This window comes from Ovis canadensis, chromosome 24 (assembly GCF_042477335.2).
Source record: "Ovis canadensis isolate MfBH-ARS-UI-01 breed Bighorn chromosome 24, ARS-UI_OviCan_v2, whole genome shotgun sequence".
Taxonomy (NCBI): Eukaryota; Metazoa; Chordata; class Mammalia; order Artiodactyla; family Bovidae; genus Ovis; species Ovis canadensis.
This window is the reverse complement of record NC_091268.1, coordinates 55,619,038-55,640,358: the sequence shown is the minus strand read 5'-3', so window position 1 is coordinate 55,640,358 and position 21,321 is coordinate 55,619,038. Positions and strand designations below refer to the sequence as shown.

The following is a 21,321-nucleotide window of genomic DNA, read 5'->3' as shown; positions in this document are numbered from 1 at the left end:
GTGAATACAGACAGTATAATTCTTTATGTGCTAAACATAAACAATGGATGAATAAGTCATAAAATAAAAAATTATAGAAAGGGAAACTTTTGCAGTTGGTGTATATCCTTTCCATCCAAGTTTTTATATCTTACTAAGAATTTATCTTTCGGAAAACAATATACGCTATACTTTTTGTTTTACAGTTTCACATAAACGGTGTCATACTCTATGCTTTCCCGTTTCCTTTTTTCGACTTGCTTTTTTCCTTTATGCATTTATTGAGATTTACCTAGGTTGACACGTACAGACCTAATTCATTCATTTTTAAAAACAGCTTTGTTGAGATACAATTCATGTACCATATAATTCACCTTTTAAAAGTGTACAATTCAATGCTTTTTAGTGTATTCCCAGAACACAATTCATTTTAGAAAATATTCACCACCCCCGAAAGAAACTTCCTACCAAGGGTAGCAGTCACTCTCCACTTCCCTCCAAGACCGCCCCTCCCCAGCCTTAGGCACTCACTCAGCTGCTGTCTCTGCAGACTTGCTTCTTCTGGCCAATTCACTTGAACGGGATCATACACTATATGGTCTTTTCTGACTGGCTCCTTTTCAAGGTTCATTCATGCTGTATGTAGCAGGCTTCAGTACTGCTTTTTACTGAGGAATACTTTTTCATTGTTTGGCCACATCGCACCTTGTTTATCCACCCTTGATGAGTATTCGGGCTGTCTGGTTATTATGAATTGTGCTACTGTGAAGATTCACACTCAAGTCTTTTTTGTAGATGTGTTTTTATTTCCCTTGGGCAGATAGGCAGAAGTAGAATTGATGAGCCATATGGTAACTCTATTTTAACATTTTGAGGAACTGCTAAACGGATTCTCAAAGTGGCTGCACCATATTATATTCCTGCTCGCAATGTATACGGTTCACATTTATCCACATTCTTGTCAACACTTGTTACTGTCCATCTTTTTTTTTTTTTTTTTACTATAGCCGTCTGAACAGGCGGGAAGTGGTGTTTCATTGTGGCTTTGATTTCTCTAAAGACTAACGACTGAACATCTTATGTGCATATCAGTCACTTGTGGATCAAGAAATGTCTGTTCAAATTCTTTGCCCATTTTTGAACAGCATTGTTTTTATTATGGAACTTTTTAATGTGTTCTGGATACAAGTCAGATATGATTTGCAGATATTTCCTCCTATCCTGTCAGTTATCTTTTCATTTTCTTAAAGGTATTATTTGTAGCATAAAAGCTTTTAATTGTGATGTAGTCCAATTTCTTTTCTTCACTTCTGGTTTTGGTGTGTATCTAGGAAACCATCGCTTACTTAATTCAAAATTATAAAGATTTACTTCTATTTACTTTTCTAACAGTTTTATACTTTTAACTCACATTTAGGCTTATGATGCACTTTTAAATTAATTTTTTGGGTATGGTGTGGGGTATGGGTCCAACTGTTTTTCACATGTGGATATTCAGTTGTCCTGGGGCTTCCTTGATGGCTCAATGGGTAAAGAATCTACTGGCCAATGCAGGAGACGCAGGAGACATGGGTTTGATCCCTGGGTCAGGAAGATTCCTTGGAGAAGGAAATGGCAGCCCACTCTTGCCTGGAAAATCCCATGGACAGAGGAGCCTGGCAGGCTACAATCCAAAGGGTCACAAAGATTCGGACATGACTGAGTGACTGACCCGAGCTTGCACTCGCGCGTGCACACACACACACACATTCAGTTGTTTCAACATAGTTTGTTGAAAAGATTCTTCTTTCCCCATTGACTGGTCCTAGCACCTTTGTCAAAAATCAATTAACCATAAAAGTTTAAGTGTTTATTTCTGGACTGTCAATTCTATTCCACTGATCTGTCTCCATGACTGTAGATGGATAGCGAAGTTTTAAAACTGGGAAGTGTGAGTCTTCCAATCTTGTTCTTCCCATTTCAGACTGTTTTGCCTATTCAGGGCCCTTGGCAATTCCATGTGAATTTCACGACTCAGCTTGCCAATACTTGCAAAACAAACAAAAAATCTGGGATTTTGACAGTGAATCCACTGAATATGTAGATGAATTTGAACAGCAATACTATCTAACAGTTACATGCTATGCTTCGAGAATATGGCTTCCCAGGTGGTGCTAGTGGTAAAGAACCCAGCTGCTAACGCTGGGGAGGTAAGAGACGCCAATTCAGTCCCAGGTCAGGAAGATCCCCTAGAGAAGTGAATGGCGACTCACTCCAGTATCCTTGCCTGGAGAACACCATGGACAGAGGAGCCTGGTGGGCTACAGTCCATGGGGTCGCAAAGAGAGTATGGACTGTGTTTCCACGAATTCAGGCCTCAAACTTCTCTCAGCAATGCACTGTAGCTTCCAGTGTGCACTTTTGCTAAATTTATTCCTGTGTTTTATGGATGCCTTTGCTTTTCTGCACCCCCACCCCTGCCAATTTCCCAGGCTAGAACTTCTAACACAGTGTTACATGGAAGTGGCAAGAATGGACATCCTTGTCTTGTTCTTGGCCACAGGGGAAAAGCATCCAGTCTCTCACCATTAAGTACAATGTCACCAGGTTCACTGCGGGTGTGTTTCAGACATACTTGATCAGGCTGAGGAAACTCCCTGAATATTTCTGTTGCAAAAAGGATGCTGGATTTGGTCAAATGCTTTCTCTGCATCCATTGAGATTACCATATAGTTTTTAGTTTTGATTCTATTAATATATTACATTAACTGATTTTCAGGCATTAAACAAACCTTGCATTCTCGCTGTAAATCCCAGGTAGTTACAGATTTGTTGGATTTGGTTTGCCAGTATGTTTTTGAGCCTTCAGGTGTCCATAGCTATGAGAGATTCGTTGGTACTGTTCTTTCCTCAAGATGTCCAGCTGGTTTTGCCATCAGGATAATATTTACCTCATGGAGCAAACTGGCAAGTGTTCCTTCCTCTTCTACTGTTTGGGAAGGTTAATGAAGAACAGGCATACTTTTGTCTTTGTTTGGTGGAGGCTTTTCTTGGTGGGTAGGTTTTCGATTACTATTTCTTTACTTGCTGTAGGTTTGCTCATATTTCCTGTTTTTCTCGAGTCAGTTTCAATAGCTTGTGTCTTTCTAGGAATCTGTCCATCTCATGTAAGGAACCAAATTTATTGGAAACAACGTTCATGTTTTTCTTTTATTTTTATTTTGCCTCATTTCTTTAACCAGGTTAGTAGTAGTGTCCTTTTTCTTATTCCTGATCTAGTAATTTGGATCATCTCTCTTTTTTTCTTGGTCAGTCTAGCTCAGGGTTTGTTGATATTTCTAAGAAGAGCTTTTGGTTTCACTGATTTTCTCTATTGCTTTTCCGTTCTCTAGCTCATTTATTTTTGTCCTGATATGTGTGACTTCCTTCCTTCTGTTTGCTTCAGGTTCACTTCGCTCTTCTTTTTCTAGTTTCATAAAGTGGAAGGCCAGGTTACTGATTTGAGATCTTTAGAAAATACTAACATGTATAGCTATAAATTTCCCTCTGATGCTGCTTTAGTGACACCAGTTAAGTTGCCATATGCTCCATTTCCATTTGCCTCCAAGTAAAATGGGAAAACTCAAAAGAACCTTGTGGCCAGCCCAGTGCCTTTGGATGTAAGGTTTTTCTCCTGCAGATGGTATATAAGAGATCTTATTGTTTTAATCTAATCTGACAATCCCTTAATTTCTATTGGTTTATTCATTTTAACTGCTGTATATGTTATTCCATTGCCAGAATATACCACAATTTATGTCTTCATTTCTCTAAAATGGATATTTAATTCCCCCCCCCCAATTTTTTACTTGAATATTTAACATTATTTGTAGTTGGAAAAAATGCAAGCAATCCAGACATTCTTCAGTAGATATTCTATGATCCTTTCGCATTATGGAATGACATTTGAACATATGTGGTAACATAAAAAGATTCCAAGACATTGTTTTTTAAAAAGTAAATACATGCATATACTCATACATGTGGTATAATTTAAAATGGATTTGGGGACTTCCTTGGTAGTCCAGTGGTTAAGAATCTGCCTGCCAATGCAGGAGATGTAGGTTTGATCCCTGGTCTGGGAAGATTCCGCATGCCAAAGGACAACTAAGCCTGTGCCCCACACTATTGAGGACCACAGCCTAGAGCCCGTGCTCTACAACAAGAGCAGTCACCGCGATGAGACGCCTGCGCGCTGAGACCAGAGAGGAGGCCCTGCTCGCCGCAGCTAGAGAAAGCCCGCACAGAGCAGGGAAGACCCAGTGCAGCCGAAATTAATAAGTAAATAAAATTGAAAACAAACATATATATATATATTTGGTCTTTGTCCCTGGTTCTGGGCAAGGAGCTCCAGGATTCTGAGACGGATATCCCTCGGAGGGATAGAGTATTTTTTGGATGGTAATAAGATGACTCTTGGGTAAGGGGACCCAGGAGCTTCAGGATGGGAACTGAAAAACCAAGCGATTATAAGGTTATAACTTTCCAGGGAGAGAGGCTAGAGACTGAGTCCAGTCACCATTCCGAGAATGAGTTAATCAATCATAGTTACGTAATAACACTTGATAAAAATCCCTGCGCAAGGGACACAAAGAGCTTCCAAGTTTCTGAACTCAAGCCCCTGCTGGCACGGGCGCCATCTCAACGCCAGGGAACAGACGCCTCTGCGTCCAGGGGCTCCTAGCGGGTGCTTTCATTTGTGTTCTTGACAATAAACTGTCGTAATAAGTACAGTGTTTTCCCGGGTTCTGTGGGTCATGCCAGCAAACACAGCACCTGGCCAGGAGCCTCCGGAGACCCTGACTCTGGGCTTCGGAGCCAGAGTGCAGGCGGCCCGGGGCGGGGCCGGTGTCCGAGGTGGGGCAGGCGTGGGGGCCGAGCCTTGGGCCTGTGGCGGCCTGGCTGCCTCTGGGCAGTCAAGTGTTGGAACTGAACTGAACTTGTGGAAAATATGACACGTGCTTGGTGTCGGGAAAACCCCACACATTTGGTGTCAGGAAAATAACACAATGCAGTGTAAAGTCACTCATGTAAGGCTGTTCCTGCTGCTACTAAGTCACTTCAGTCGTGTCTGACTCTGTGTGACCCCATAGACGGCAGCCCACCAGGCTCCCCCTGGGATTCTCCAGGCAAGAACTGGAGTGGGTTGCCATTTCCTTCTCCAATGTATGAAAGTGAAAAGCAAAAGGGAAGTCGCTCAGTAGTGTCTGACTCTTCGTGACCTCATGGACTGCAGCCTACCAGGCTCCTCCATCCATGGGATTTTCCAGGCAAGAATATTGGAGTGGGGTGCCATCGCCTCATGTAAGGCAACACCTGTAATTACACAGGTAGGGCTGTGTGTGTGTGTGTGTGTGTGAAAGAGGAGAAGGCCAGAGAGAAACAGGGGGACGGGCGGGGAGCAGAAGGGGAAGGAGGGAGGGGAAGGTTTGAGAGGCTCTGATTACAATGATCCTGCCTAAGAAGCGGGATGAATTCTGAGGTCACTGGGCAGGACAACTTGGATGTTATCAGTACTATTTACAACACACACGTTTCATCGAATTACTTGTATAGTTTGTAAAAAGAAAAAAAGAATCAATAACAGAGATGATAGCGAGTCTAGGGCAACAGAGACAGCACTATCTAACATATTCCTTCCCGCTCCCGTCCTCAGACGGCCACAGAGCTGATGTCTGTGCGTGTGTGCTAAGTCGTGTCCGACTCTTGCAACCCCACGGGCTGTAGCCCACCAGGCTCCTCTGTCCATGGGATTCTCCAGGCAAGAAACGAGTGGGTTGCCATTTCCTTCTCCAGGGGACCTTTATGACCCAGGGATCGAACCCTCACCTCTTATGTCTCCTGCATTGACAGGTGGGTTCTTTATCACTGAGTCACCTGTTTGTCAGCTGTTTGTTAGAATCAGACATGGAACAATGGACTGGTTCCAAATTGGGAAAGGAGTACGTCAAGGCTGTATACTGTCACCCTGCTTATTTAACTTATATGCAGAGTAATCATGCAAAATGCCGGACTGGATGAAGCACAAGCTGGAATCAAGATTGCTGGGAGAAATACAATAACCCTCAGATATGCAGATGACACCACCCTTATGGCAGAAAGTGAAGAAGAACTAAAGAGCCTCTTGATGAAAGTAAAAGAGGAGGGTGAAAACGCTGGCTTAAAGCTCAACATTCAGAAAACGAAGATCATGGCATCTGGTTCCATCACTTCATGGCAAATAGATGGGGAAACAATGGAAGCAGTGAGAGACTTTATTTTTTGGGGGCTCCAAAATCACTGTAGATGGTGACTGCAGCCGTGAAATTAAAAGACGCTTGCTCCTTGGAAGAAAAGCTATGACCAACCTAGATAGTGTATTAAAAAGCAGAGACATCCCTTTGCTGACAAAGGTCCATCTAGTCAAAGCAATGCTTTTTCCAGTAGTTACGTATGGATGTGAGAGTTGGACTACAAAGAAAGCTGAGCACCAAAGAATTGATGCTTTTGAACTGTGGTGTTGGAGAAGACTCTTGAGAGTCCCTTGGACAAGAAGGAGATCCAACCAGTCCATCCTGAACGAAGTCAGTCCTGAATATTCAATAAGGACTGATGCCGAAGCTGAAACTCCGATACTTTGGCCACTAGACGCGAAGAGCTGACTCACTGGAAAAGACCCTGATGCTGGGAAAGATTGAGGGCAGGAGGAGAAGGGGACGACAGAGGATGAGGTGGCTGGATGGCATTACTGACTTGATGGACGTGAATTTGAGCAAGCTCCGGGAGTTGGTGATGGACAGGGAAGCTTGGTGTGCCACAGCACATGGGGCTGCAAAGAGTGAGACACGACTGAGCGACTGAACTGACTGAGAGAGAGAGTGGGGTGAGGGAGCGTGCTGGGGGCGATTAGCTGAAGGTGCACTGGAGTGGCTGGGGGCCGCGCTTGGCTGCAGTGAGGCGCCCAGGCGGGTCGGGGCTGCAGAGGCAGAGACGGTGTAAGGGAGGCGGGGGAGGTACTGCAGCTGGCGGAGCTGCAGTGAGAGGCCCCGAGGACCCTCGAGGAGCGGCCGGCGCCCTCTCTCTGAGCGTACCACTCCACTTCCCAGTCCCGGCTTCTTGCTCCGTCAAGAATCTCCCCACTAATCTGAGCTGTTCTAAGTGCGCTTTTGCTACAAACAACCCAAGCACCTTGAGTAAAAATATCTATGTGCTATTATGAACAACAGCTGGTTTACAGAGGTTACAAATAGGGACATTCCATCCAATGACCTTTGCCCTTTTGCTCATATCCTAAGCACTGGCCACCTGGGTCACGTGGGGGAGAGTTCGTGGTTCAGTGCAACACAAATACGTCTCCTACAAGCGCTCGCTCTGACGGTGCGTCAGCATGATAGTTTTCCATTCACAAGGGAAAATATACTCACCTGCACTATTTTTAAAGAGGCAACATCCTAAGAAGTTGACTCAACAAGTCATTAGGCGGGTAAACACCGCATGTTCATCCCCTTTTCCTGCTTACAGAATCCCTATTGTCTTCAGGAACCAGGTGGCCTCATGTTTCAGGGAGGCTGGGCAACTCCTGAGCGGCAAGAGGCGGATCTTTTTTTGGTCTCTACCTAACAAGGTGGTCTTGTTTGAAGTCAGACTAAGTATGTGACGTCTTTATGGCCTGTAGAACCTGCAGGGAAGTCTGCTGGGGGGCAGCTCTGGTGCTCTTCCCTGACCTTTGGTAGGAACACAAGGACAGGGTACAGTCCTTGAGTACGGAGATGCTAGTGTGTGAATGAGTGTGTGATGCTGGGATTGCTGCAGCCATCCTGTGGCCTGAGGACTCCTCTAGAGAGAACCTGGGTCTCTGGTGGTGTCGCCTCCTGGATGTTCACCCACAGGCGCCTGTCTGTGGTTGAGAGAAACCTGCTGAAAAACACGTTGAAGGCTCCCAGGCCACGTTCTACAGGAAGGGCCATTTTGCGCACCTATGTTTTTTACAGTTCTTTATTATGTTTTGATCACAGAATGTGGGATCTTAGTCGTCTCATCAGGAATTGAATCCACACCCTGTGCAGCAGAAGGGTGGAGCCTTAGCCGCTGGGCTACTCGGGAAGGCCTTTGCTCACCTTTCTACAGGCCAAGGAGACTGCCGGCCAGTGGACAAACTCTGTGGCAGCTGCTGGCCTCACGGCCCTTCCTCATTCACTGGAAACATGGATCGTGTGGACCCCTCTCTACTATAATACGGCTTGGCATCTTTGTCTCGACCTCCAAGCTGAGGCCTCCCGACAGCCCCTACGGTCGCGTCCCGGCTGACTGACTTCGATTCTCCACCAGATCCCCGCTTGCTCAGCGCCTGCTTCCTGCGCCTGCCTCTGCCTGGAACCTGCCCCTCTCTGCTCCCCTGGCGAGTCTCAGGAAACCCTCGCTTTACATTTATTTTACTAGGAGATGATGTGACGTACCTGGCATAGGGTCGGCGCCCGGCAGATGGGATGTGCCCGCCCGTCCCTGAGGTCTGACTTCTTTCTACTCCTCCTGGCCGGGGCTGGCCCTGCCCTCAGCCAATCTCCTGGGTGTGGAGTCTTGCGGGCCGGGATCTGTGAGGGGGAAGATGGTCCGACTGAGCACAGAGAACCACTCAAACAGCGACGAGGGGAAAGAACGAAATGATCCGGGAGCCCGCGTCTCTGCAGGGGACGGACACACCGTGGACCGGGGCCTGGAGCTGCTGCAGGACAAGGGCTTTGGTTCGCACCCACAGACAGCGGGAAGGCCACCGACCCCGGGTCCTGACACTCGGGCATGGAGAGAAGGCCGGATGGTAACCATGGGGCTGCTCGTGGCCAAGTGCAAGCCCGTCAGAAGCCTCTGACTGAAGCATCTGCAGAGCAGAGCGGTTCTCATCAGCTGCTAACTCATCAGGTCAAAAGTAGCAAACCACGCTCCTGAGTCCAGAGGGTTCCCTTCACTGAGAATCACGTCCCAGGCACCTCCCCCTGCGGGTCTGGGCAGCAACACACCGGTGCTTCCCGGTTCCTTGTGGTGACCGGCAAGGTCATCTTGTCCATCAGCCCCAGGGGCCCAGCTGGGGCTGTGGGTTTGGGGCGAAGGGCGGCTGGGGAGGGGGAAGAGGGGCAGACGCTTGTCCTGACAGCTGCTGGGGTCCCCTGGCGGCGGCTCCCACAGCTCCACTTGGAGCTGACGGGGACCCGGGACACCATCGTTTAATCAGAAACTTGCTGGGTTTTGGCTTTGAGGATTAATCACAGGTGACACCAGATCTCCCAGGGCTGACAGAAGCTCTTCCTGTCGGGTGTCAGCTTGGATAGGAGTGAGCCGTCACAGACCCTCAGCCCCAGGGGTGGGGGGCGGGGGGACGGGCTTCTCTGGAGGTCACCGTCTCCTTGGTCTGCTCAGCACCGTCCTCAGGGCAGGGCTGGCCTTACCCAACCCCCGCCCAAGGAAATGAGGCTTCTCTGTATTTGCATTAAAAAAGAAGAATGCTCTTGCGTTTTTCCTCTCTTATAATCTGAAGAAAAAGCTTTAAGAAAATTAATTGTAAGAGAGGTTTGAATTGCAGGGAAGGGAAAGCAGGTTTGTGTAGGAAATGGCAGCCCACTCCAGCACTCTTGCCTGGGAAATCCCACGGACAGAGGAGCCTGGCGCGCTACAGTCCACAGGGTCGCAGAGTCAGACGCAACCAAGCACACACCCACACAGCTACCAACTTGGTCCTAAGGTCGGAGAGAGGATACGTTTGCTGAGAGACTGACTCATCGTTTAACATTCAGCTGGTGGAAACATCATCCCTGTGCTTACAGACTGTTCACTCTGCCAGGCACTTAGCTAAGCCTAACTGCTGGAGAACTCTCTGAGACAGGTGGTTTCATCACCATCACCAGCACCAGCACCACCGTGACCATCAGCACCACCATCATCACTACAGTACAGCCAAGAACAATCAAAAAATGACAGGTTCAGAGTCATAATTAGCATGGAAGGCAGGATGTGGACTTCCTTTAAATCACAAGGCATTGGCACCCCACTCCAGTACTCTTGCCTGGAAAATCCCATGGATGGAGGAGCCTGGAAAGCTGCAGTCCACGGGGTCGCTGAGGGTTGGACACGACTGAGCTACTTCACTTTCACTTTTCACTTTCATGCATTGGAGAAGGAAATGGCAACCCACTGCAGTGTTCTTGCCTGGAGAATCTCAAGGGGGAGATTTGTGGGGGAGCCTGATGGGCTGCCATCTATGGGGTTGCACAGAGTCGGACACGACTGAAGCGACTTAGCAGCAGCAGCAGCAGCTCCTAGAATTGCCTTAAAACAAAAGAGAGTTCACCTTTTAAACGACACTAACCAGTAGGTATGGGGCTTCCTTGATAGCTCAGTTGGTAAAGAATCCGCCTGCAATGCAGGAGACCCCAGTTCGATTCCTAGGTCGGAAAGATCCCCAGGAGAAGGGATAGGCTGCCCACCCCAGTATCCTTGGGCTTCCCTGGTAGCTCAGCTGGTAAAGAATCCACCTGCAATGCGGGAGACCTGGGTTCGATCCTTGGGTTGGGAAGATCCCCTGGAGAAGGGAAAGGCTACCCATTCCAGTGTTCTGGCCTGGAGAATCCATGGGTTTGCAGAGTCAGACATGACTGAGCGACTTCCATTTTCACTTTAAACCAGTAGGCGTATGTACAAAACGTCCCTGAAATATCACTTTAACAAGCGTTAAGACAGAATTAAAACCAAGCTCTTAAGATAGCAGAGCAGATACTGGCTCAGGATTCAAAACAGCTCTTGCTTCTCGAAGGAGCAATCAATTGCTTGGTGAGTTATGCGCTTCCTGTCATCGGTATTATCCAAGCACAATCGGCCAGTGACTATTTGCCCTCCAACAAAGCCCACTGTGCGAGCAGAGCTCGCAAGAACAGTTTGTGTTGCCTCTTACATAAGAATAAACCGACAGCCAAGGACCTCTCGATGTTCGATGTTCGAGAAAAGTCTCCGTATGAAAGGAAGAGATCGAAAGAGACAAACTGCCACAAGGAAGCTGCAGGAAGCTGACAATGCACAGAGCAAGGGAAAACTGAAACAAAAAAATCCAATAATCAAAATCCGTGAAGAGATCAGGTAAGATACTGCAACCACAGAACAATGCAGGGAGCTTTGACAAGGGAACAATCAAAGAACAAGAAAAAGCTCTCAAGAGATTAGAATAAAGTTAAGTGGAAGCTTAAAATCAATAGAAAATTTAGAAGATAAAGTTGAGGAAATATCCCCAAAAGTTAACAAAAAGTTAAAGAGAATGAAAATAAGAAAGGAGGAGGGGGAGCGATGTCAATTTAGGAAGTCTAATATCCAATAAAGTGAAATCTTAGAAAGAGGTTACAGAAGCAAGTTTCCTTTCTTGTATGTCTTGTGGGGATACAGTATCAATTATGGGATGAAATTATCAGGGACGCTAGTATTAGAGGATTCTTCACATGCAAAAACAAGAGCATTTAGTTTTGAAGGGTCCTTTGAGTGCTTAGTACAAATCAGTGGAAAAGAACCTTCTCGGAGTATCGTTCTGAAATTTTAGGGCACCGGGGAATAAGCGAAGACCCTGAAATCGTCCTGGGAGGAAACATCAGGCCACGTGCAAAGGACCAGAAGTAAGTTTGGCATCAGATGTTTCAAGAGTGATCTGGAAAGTGGGGGACAGTGAGGTGACGCCTTCACGTTTCCAGTGGAAAATACTCCTAAACCTAGGATTCTATACCTACCCGAACTATTGTGTATGAAAGCAGAATGATGCTGTTTTCAGAAAGGCAAGGACTCTAAACATCTAGCTCCCATGCATCCTTTCTTAGGAAGCTACTGCAGGATATACTCCAGCAAAATGAGGGAATAAAACAAAAATATGAAGGCCAGGAAACAGAGCAGCAAGGAGTGTTCCAGGATGACAGGGACGCAGCACGGAGAAGCTGGCCAAGACTGCAGCAGGACCATGGAGGGTCAGGGGAAGTAATGGATGGTTAGCTGATATCCTTGATAACTTAGGAAATAACATCATTAGGCAAATGACAGGTGTGAGAGTCAGACAGAAAAAAAATTGAGGACAGGTATGATTAAAAAAGCCCCAGCAAATGAAGAGAGGCAATATGAACTTTGGACAAAATAAAAAGATAAGAAGGAAATGTAATCCCCGCATACAACTTGCCTCAACTCGAACAGTATTTACCTGGTCATGATAAAGTAACAGGTGAACTGATCAGAATGTTCCAAGACGATGGATGGCGGGCGAAGTGCATGGAGCAGGCAACTAAAGTTATCATCTACCTGAAGGCATGGCGATAAATGTCTTAAAACTGGCACATCATTAAATAGCAATGTAAGCACATTACTTAGAAATAAGGAGGTAAGGAGAAGAAAGCAAAATGGAGAGGGGTTAGAAGTGGCTGCCCCTGGGGATCAGCGTATGACAAGCCTATTTCACTTTCTCCCCTTCATGGATCACAGTCACGGTGAAGGGCCTTGCTGAACTCAATGAAGCTATGAGCCATGCCGTGCAGGGCTACCCAAGATGGACGGGTCATAGTGAAAAAATCTGACAAAACGTGGTCCACTGGAGGAGGAAATGGCAAGCCACTCCAGTATTCTTGCCAGGAGAATCCCACGAACAGTATGAAAGGGCAAAAAGATTTGACACTGGAAGATGAGCCGCTGGGGCTGGAAGGTGTCCTGGGGAAGAGCAGAGGGCAGCTCCAGAAAGAATGAAGTGGCTGGGCCAAAGCGGAAATGCTGCTCAGCTGTGGATGTGTCTGGTGGTGAAAGAGAGTTGGACCACAAAGAAGGCTGAGCACCAGAGAATTGATGCTTTCAAACTGAGGTGCTATAGAAGACTCTTGGGAGTCCCTTGGACTGCAAGGAGATCGAACCACTCGATCTTAAAGGAAATCAACCCTGAATGTTCATTGGAAGGACTGACGCCGAAAGCTCCAATACTTTGGCCCCTGATGCAAAGAGCTGACTTATCAGAAAAGACCCTGACGCCGGGAAAGACTGAAAGCAGAAGGAGAAGGGGGCGGTACAGGATGAGACGGTCAGATAGCGCCACCGACTCAACGGACGTGAATTTGAGCAAACTCTGGGAGAGAGTGAAGGCCGAGGACCATGGGGTCACAAAGAATTGGACGCGACTTAGTGACTGAACAACAATTGCTACTTTAGTCTTGAACTCTGCTTGACGTATGTATTACCATGGCTGAAAAAAAAAATAACATTATGTCAACAGTTGGAAGTATGGGTCAGGCATTTAGGTATAAAGAATCAGTTACTCCATTCTCTGCACACTTACTATATTTCACTTTTTGTAAAACTTGTCGGACAGCTCACCCGTTCATAAATCAGATGTACTGAGTGTGTGCAGGGCACTTCACAGATGCCACCTGGCTTTATCTTTGCAGGAGCTTGCTAAGATGAGTTTTATTATCCCCATTTTATGATGAGGAAGTCGGATCAGAGTTAAATAACCTGGTGAGACCTCATACCACTAAGATTCCAAAGCAACTCTCACCAACTGAGCATCATCTGGTCTTAATTAAACCAGCCACGATCACAGCTAACACTTACAAAGCATAGCATCCAATCTAACCACTCAGACTCCTCGCTTCCTAGGCTCTACATCCTAGTCCCTCATTTTGCTGGAGCATATCCTCCGATACCTTCTAGGAAAAGGCACACGGCCGTTGCCATAGGCAGACATTGCCTAAATTCGCGTGTGGACTTCCCGGGTGGTCCACTGGTTATGACTTTGCATTTCAATGCAGGCGGTGCAAGTTTAAAGCCTGCTCAGGAAGCTAAGATCCCAAATGCCTCATGGCCCAAAAAGCCCCCACATAAAACAGAAGCAGTATTGTAATAAATTCAATAAAGATTTTTAAATGGTCCACATTAAAAGAAAAAAAAAAAACACCAAAACTTAAAAAAAATGCTCTGGATAGCTAAGACATGGAAGCAACCTAGATGTCCACCAAAAGCTGAGTGGATAAAGAAGCTGTGGTATATATACACAATGGAATACTACTCAGCCATAAAAAGAATGCATCGGAGTCAGTTCTAACCCATCATACAGAGTGAAGTGAGTCAGAAAGAGAAAAATGAACAATGTGTATTAACGCAGATATGGAATCTAGGAAGACGGTGGTGACGAATGTATCTGCAGGGCAGCTATGGAGATGCAGGCAACTGAACAGACTTGTGGACACAGTGAGGGAAGGGGGGGGGGCGAATGGAGGGAGCAGCGTGGAAACACATACACGCCGTGCGTGAAACAGCCAGCCAGCGGGATTTGCTATATGACACAGGGCGCTCAGGCCTGGGTGCTCTGCGACAGCCTTGAGGGAGGCGGGAGGGAGGGGACATACGTATACCTGTGGCTGACTCACGCGGATGTATGGCAGAGACCCAGACAGCATTGTAAAGCAATTAGCCTCCAATTATAATTAAGTTAGAGAACTGGACATGGAACAACAGACTGGTTCCAAGTAGGAAAAGGACTACGTCAAGGCTGTGTATTGTCACCCTGCTTACTTAACGTGTATGCAGAGGACATCATGAGAAATGCTGGGCTGGAAGAAGCACAAACTGGAATCCAGATTGCCGGGAGAAATATCAATCACCTCAGATATGCAGATGACACCACCCTATGGCAGAAAGTGAAGAAGAACTAAAGAGCCTCTTGATGGAAGTGAAAGAGGAGAGTGAAAACACTGGCTTAAAGCTCAACATTCAGAAAACTAAGATCATGGCATCTGGTCCCATCACTTCATGGCAAATAGGTGGGGAAACAAATAGGTGGAAATAGGTGGAAACAGTGGCTGACTTTATGTTTTTGGGCTCCAAAATCACTGCAGATGGTGACTGCAGCCATGAAATTAAAAGACGCTTACTCCTTGGAAGGAAAGTTATGACCAACCTAGACAGCATACTGAAAAGCAGAGACATTAATTTGCCGACAAAGGTCCATCTAGTCAAGGCTATGGTTTTTCCAGTGGTCATGTGTGGACGTGAGAGTTGGACTGTGAAGAAAGCTGAGCACTGAAGAATTGCTGCTTTTGAACTGTGGTGTTGGAGAAGACTCTTGAGGGTCCCTTGGACTGCAAGGAGATCCAACCAGTCCATCCTAAAGGAGATCAGTCCTGGGTGTTCATTGGAAGGAGTGATGCTGAAGCTGAAACTCCAATACTCTGGCCACCTGATGCGAAGAGCTGACTCATTGGAAAAGACCCTGATGCTGGGAAAGATTGAAGGCAGGAGGAGAAGGGGGTGACAGAGGATGAGACAGTTGGATGGCATGACCGACTCGATGGACATGAGTTTGGGTGGACTCAGAGTTGGTGATGGACAGGGAGGCCCGGCGTGCTTGCAGTTCATGGGGTCACAGAGACTCGGACACGACTGAGCGACTGTACTGAACTGAACTGAAGTTAAGAGAAAAATGGTGGATGTGGATGATGTCATTTAATACAAGCAGCCTGTGAGGCAGCTGCTACTACTGGCCCCAGTTTACAGAAGAGGAAACAGGTTCAGGGGGTTCAGCCACCTGGACTGTGTCTGCCTCGCCTTTGTACCCCCCACCACAGCCCCACCTCCCTTATTCAGCACGGGGCCTGATTCTTCAGAGGTGCTCAATATATATCTGTTGGGTGAAAAAAATACAAATCAGATCCTGAATAAAATAAACAACGAGGCTGCTACCACATCAAACGTCAAGCCCTGTGGAAAGAGGGACAGACGCCTCTCCCTCTCTGCGAGCCGCCCCAGTGCAAAAGCTCTGCAATGAGAAGGGGTCAACCGTCAGCTAGATAAATGCGCCTCTGGTTAATTGATCTGCCTGGATGATTGGAACGAGAGGCTTGAGATGGAAGGTTTAATTATTCCAATGAAACCTCCACTTCATTGAAACGACTTCTGGCAAAAAAAAAAAAAAAAAGGAAAAAAAGCTGGGGGGGGGGAGATTATTGAGAAGGGTAATCTCCTGCCTGGAGACGCGGGGACACCCCACACTGTCTGCTGCGTCCCCAGCCTTGAAACGGAAGCTTAATGGAAAGGAACCAGAAGCAGCCCTCCCTGGGTCTCCTGCCCCGCAAGTCCTTTCATTCCTGCGAAAAAGGGCACTGAGAGACGCAGCTAGAAAACTCCTCAGGATTCTTCTCTGGCGTCCCAGTTAACTCTCAACCTCTGTCTGTCTCAGCTCGTTCAACTGAAATATTGGGATGATAACACTTCCCATGAATTAACGTGTGTACAGCAATCAGGAGACCTTCGCTGACACATATTGTGAAAGCAGCAATTATTTTTTTAAATTCCCAGCGCGGCGGCAGACACTGCCAGCAGCCAACCCGATATCCATCCTCTCCCTCTCTTTTTCGTAATAAAGGGCCCTTCAAGCACATGTGTGTGTGATACACAGGCTTCCCTGGTGGCTAGCAGGTGAAGAACCCACCCACAATGCTGGAGACACAGGAGACGCAAGCTCAGTCCCTGGGTCAGGAAGATCCCCTGAGGAGGAAATGACAACCCGTTCCAGTATTCTTGCCTGAAAAATTCCAAGACATGACTGAGTGACTGATGTACACACACACACACACACACACACATACACACACATACACAGACACACACATATACACACACACAGACACACAGACACACACACAGATACACAGACAGACACACAGACACACAGACACACATATACACACACACATATATACACACATATATGCACACAGACACATACACAGACATACACAGACGCATACACACACATATACACACAGACACACACACGTACATATACACACACATACACACAGACACACACAGATAGACACACAGACACACAGACACACCGAGACAGACACACAGATACACACACACACACACATATATACACACATACACAGACACACACATATACACACATACAGACACACAGACACACACACAGATACACAGACACACAGACACACAGACACACCGAGACAGACACACAGATACATACACACACACACACACACACATACACACACATATATACACATACATACACAGACATACACACACATATACACAGACACACACACATACATATACACACATACACAGATACAGACACACAGACACACACACAGACACCGACATACACACACAGACACACACTCACATATATATACACACACATACACACACAGATAGACACACAGACACACAGACACACCGAGAGAGACACACAGATACACACACACACACATATACACACACACAGACACACAGACACACACACAGATACACAGACACACAGACACACAGACACACATATACACACACACATATATACACACATATATGCACACAGACACATACACAGACATACACAGACACATACACACACACATATACACACACACACATACATATACACACACATACACACAGACACACACAGATAGACACACAGACACACAGACACACCGAGACAGACACACAGATACACACACACACATACACACACATACACACACATATATACACATACATACACAGACATACAGACATACACACACATATACACAGACACACACACATACATATACACATATACACACATACACACAGACACACACACAGATACAGACACACAGACACACACACAGACACCGACATACACACACAGACACACACTCACATATATATACACACACATACACACATTTATACACACACATACACGTATATACACACACATACATATACACACACAGACACACAGACACACACACACACGGTTGTGCCTGATTTTGGTTGTGGCATGTGGGATCCAGTTCCCTGACCAGGGATCGAACCCGGGCCGCCGGCCATTGAGAGCATGGAGTCTCAGCCACTGCGCCACCAAGGAAGCCTCTCCACCCTCTCTCTGACTAACAGAGCCCCAGTTCTGTCTGGGGCATTACTGTGCCCACCTTTAAAACCTGCGTTTCTAGCCTCCCTTGCAGCTGGCATTGCGGGTGTGTGACACGGTTCTGGCCAATGAGCTGTGCGTGGAAGTTCCTGGATGACACGTCTAGGAAGGGTCCGGAGAGGGGATGGAATCAGGCGAGAAGCACTTTCTGTTTGTCCCCGTCCTCCTCCCTGGAATGCAGGTGTGATGCAAGGGAGCAGAGCAGCAATCTTGTGAGCGGGAAGCTCACACTCGAACGTGGCGGCACAGGGAGCTAGAAGGACTTTGGGGCCACGCTAACCTTTGAGTTCTTTGTTCATGAGAAGAATAAAATCCCTAGTACGTATAAAACCCTGATTTTGTTTCTGTTAAAACTTGCAGTCAGCAATTGGTGCAGGCAACAATCGTCCTAGCAGATACATTTAACAAACAAGATCCAAGCCTTCTGAGAAAATCGTGTAGCTTCCAGCCAGCCAGACTTCTAAGTCCTACAGTCTGAGCAACTTCCTTATCTGTTTGCTCCTGTTCCTTTTTTCCCCCTAAATACAAAACCAGAGTAAGCACGAAATCAATCAGGACTAAGTGCTGCCCACGGACAAAGGCCTGCAGAGGATGGAAACAAACAGCGCGACTCGGAGGGGGACCTCCTGGGAGATGGGGCACAGCCTGGGAGGCGGCAAGCAACACCGCACCGCTGCGGCGCACAGGCAGGACGGCTGATTCATCTTGCTCTCGGGTCCTGCCTCAAGTCCTGAGCCGTGCCCTCACCTTTCAGCCAGTCTCTGCTCACGTCTCCAGGCTCCGTCACACCCACTGGAGTCGTCTCTTTACTCCACTTGAGTTCATATGCAATCCTCCCTGCCTCGAGTTACAGCCAAACTTCTCAGCGGTCACCCGAGGTTCGCCCTGCCCCGCAGCCCAGGGCCCTGCTCACCACCACCCGGCCCTCCGGCTCTGTTTCCGCCGGACGCTCAGCGGGGTTCTCTACCCAGGTGACCTGGGCAAAGGGCTCATGGCCTCTACAGAACGAGAAGGTCTCAGCTTGATAGCTTTGGGGAGAGCGGGGATCATCTGTGGGTAGCCAGGATTTGGGGGTGGTGGGGGGACACGGCAAGCACGGCCTCCCCCCGCAGGCCCTGCCTCACATCCAGACTTCTGCAGTGGCGTCTGACTGGCAGCCAGCAGGGCAGAGCACTTGGGAAGGGCACACACCTCCTGCATGACCAGAGGGTACGCTTTGCCCTCGCAGCCCGCCCGCTCTCATTTTTCTCCCACCGCTGCAGAGAAGCTTTTGTGAAAAGCGCAATTAGGAATGGCAGACTTGAATTGTTCTGAAATGCGTATCAATTCATCACGTTGGCTCTCTATGAGCATTCGCCCTGTCTGGATTCCAGAGCTTTGCACACACACGGCACAGTGAGGGCTCCGAGGGCCTCCGCGAGCCGCAGCTGGACACCCCCCTGCCAAAGCCTAACGGCAGCATGCGGTCGGGCCCCTCTCTCACTCCTGGGAGGCACGGCCTTGCTCTGGGGCGGCCCCGACGGTGATGGAACAGTGTTCCCTCCTGCGGGCACCTTCCGGGCCTGGTCAGCAAGCCCGCCTCGGCCGCATGGGGCTGTCAAGTCAACCACCGGCTGGTTCCAATTCTGGAGCCCTCTGTGAGACCCCGAGCACCATCTAAGCTAAATTCTAGCACAGGAGAGGTGGGAGGAAACCATGAGCTCCTGTCCGGCCTGGGGTCTTGGGGAGGCCTTCTGGAAGGGACAGAACTGGACCTGGGGCAGGCCCAGTCCTCAATGCGAGTTCTGGCCCGTGGAGGCCTGCTGCCGCGAGTCTCCCGGGCGGGCGGATGAGTGCGGAATGAGCCCAGAGGCCCTGAGAACCTTCTAAGCGAAAACACTGGTCCTTGCCTTTCGCAGGAAAGGTCACCAGCATCGTCAAGCAAGAGCCCCACTTGGAGAGCAGCCAAGAATGAGAATCGGAAGGTTCTATGGGAGCCACGTGCACATGTGAATCTTCCCCTTTCTCTTCTGCTCGCCTTGCCTGGCTGCACAGGAATCCCACGGGAGCCCGGGACAAGGTGACAAGAGGAGGCCAGGAGGGGCCTGAGGCCTCTGGACACCCGCGGCAGGGAGTAGGGAGCGGGGTAAGGTCTGCAGAGTTTGGTAACGAGAATACGTCAGCGTCGATCTGTGGAGCCCGTCACTCAGCCACCCATCCATCTAGTGGATTCAACCGCATTAAGAGCCTTGGACGACAGAAGACTAAGAAAAGAGACTCTGAGAAGGTTCAGGAGAAAAGACAAGGGCAAGTGAGGATAACACACGAGCGACACATTTAGGGACGTGCATGACTTAGCAGCAGCAGAGCAGAGCAAAGGAGGCGGAGAAAGAAACTTGAAGGAACAAAGGTAAGAAAATCTTGCAGATTCGTTGGAAGGAGGGGGTGAGAGAAAGACGGGAGCAGAGGCTGCTGAAAGAGGAGGAGGAGGACGGGCCTGGGCCGCAGCCGCCCGGCCCTCATCACAGAGCCGGGCTTCAGCTCCGAGAAGGCACACCAGCCCGGCATGGGGCGGGGGAGTGCAGGTTGCCGGAGCTGCTCAGAGCCACGTCCTCTGAGGCCTCGGGCGGGCGGGCTGCACGCAGAGCGAGCACGGGTCTCTCCCTGCTGTGTTTGTCAGACACCCTGAACACCTACTTAGGATCGATGCAGCGATCAATTTAAAATGCATTTCTGGTTGTGGGGCCGGCTGTTTCTTGAAATGTCATGGGGGACAGGTAAAGGCGGTAACACCCCTAAACACATTTCCCTGTGTTTGAAAATAAGCCTGCCAACGGCTTCCATCAACCAGGTTAGTATCCAGAAAGATACACATCAGGTTTTCCTATACGGACAGAGGGCGGTGATGTCGGAGTGGTGGTGGGGTGTTTTCGCCTCCAGCTCTCTTAAATCCCCCATCATCACCCAGGGAGAGCACCCACTGCTGAAATCAGGGAGGCTGGCCCAGCCGCGGCAGGGAGGCCGACGGGAGGCTCGAGGCTCTGGTTTTCCCCAGCTGCACTGGGCTCCCAGCGGCTCTTTCTAGAAAGGCCTCCGGCGCTGGTCAAAAATGCCGGTGCAGGAAGCAGGAGACCAGGCTTTCATGTAGACCTCAGACTTCCGTGAACACCCCGAGGTGTGCGAGGCTTGAGGTCAGAACTGTACTTTCTCAGACCTCAGTCCCCTGGGCAGATTTCCGAGCAGCAGAGGAAAGCAAAGTGGGAGTAGGTTTGAGGGCTGGGAGAGAGTGACTCCTTCCACTCTCGGCTCAGGGAGCTGGGGGGCCGGGGTTCCATGGACAGGCCCCCAACAAAGAGGTGGCTCCTGCC

The 21,321-nt window shown here is 48.4% G+C and overlaps 1 protein-coding gene across 6 annotated transcripts in view; it reads right to left on the bottom strand.

Moving 5' to 3' along the window:
• The window catches only part of CARD11 (caspase recruitment domain family member 11), a 104,912-nt gene that overhangs the window by 31,273 nt on the left and 52,318 nt on the right, over window positions 1-21,321 (bottom strand). For all 6 annotated transcript variants that reach the window (XM_069571371.1, XM_069571375.1, XM_069571374.1 and 3 more), the window contains one exon: window positions 8,433-8,567. In XM_069571371.1, coding sequence (XP_069427472.1) covers window positions 8,433-8,439 — 7 coding nt within the window. In that variant the 5' untranslated portion in view covers window positions 8,440-8,567. The remainder of the gene's footprint in view (window positions 1-8,432; window positions 8,568-21,321) is intronic.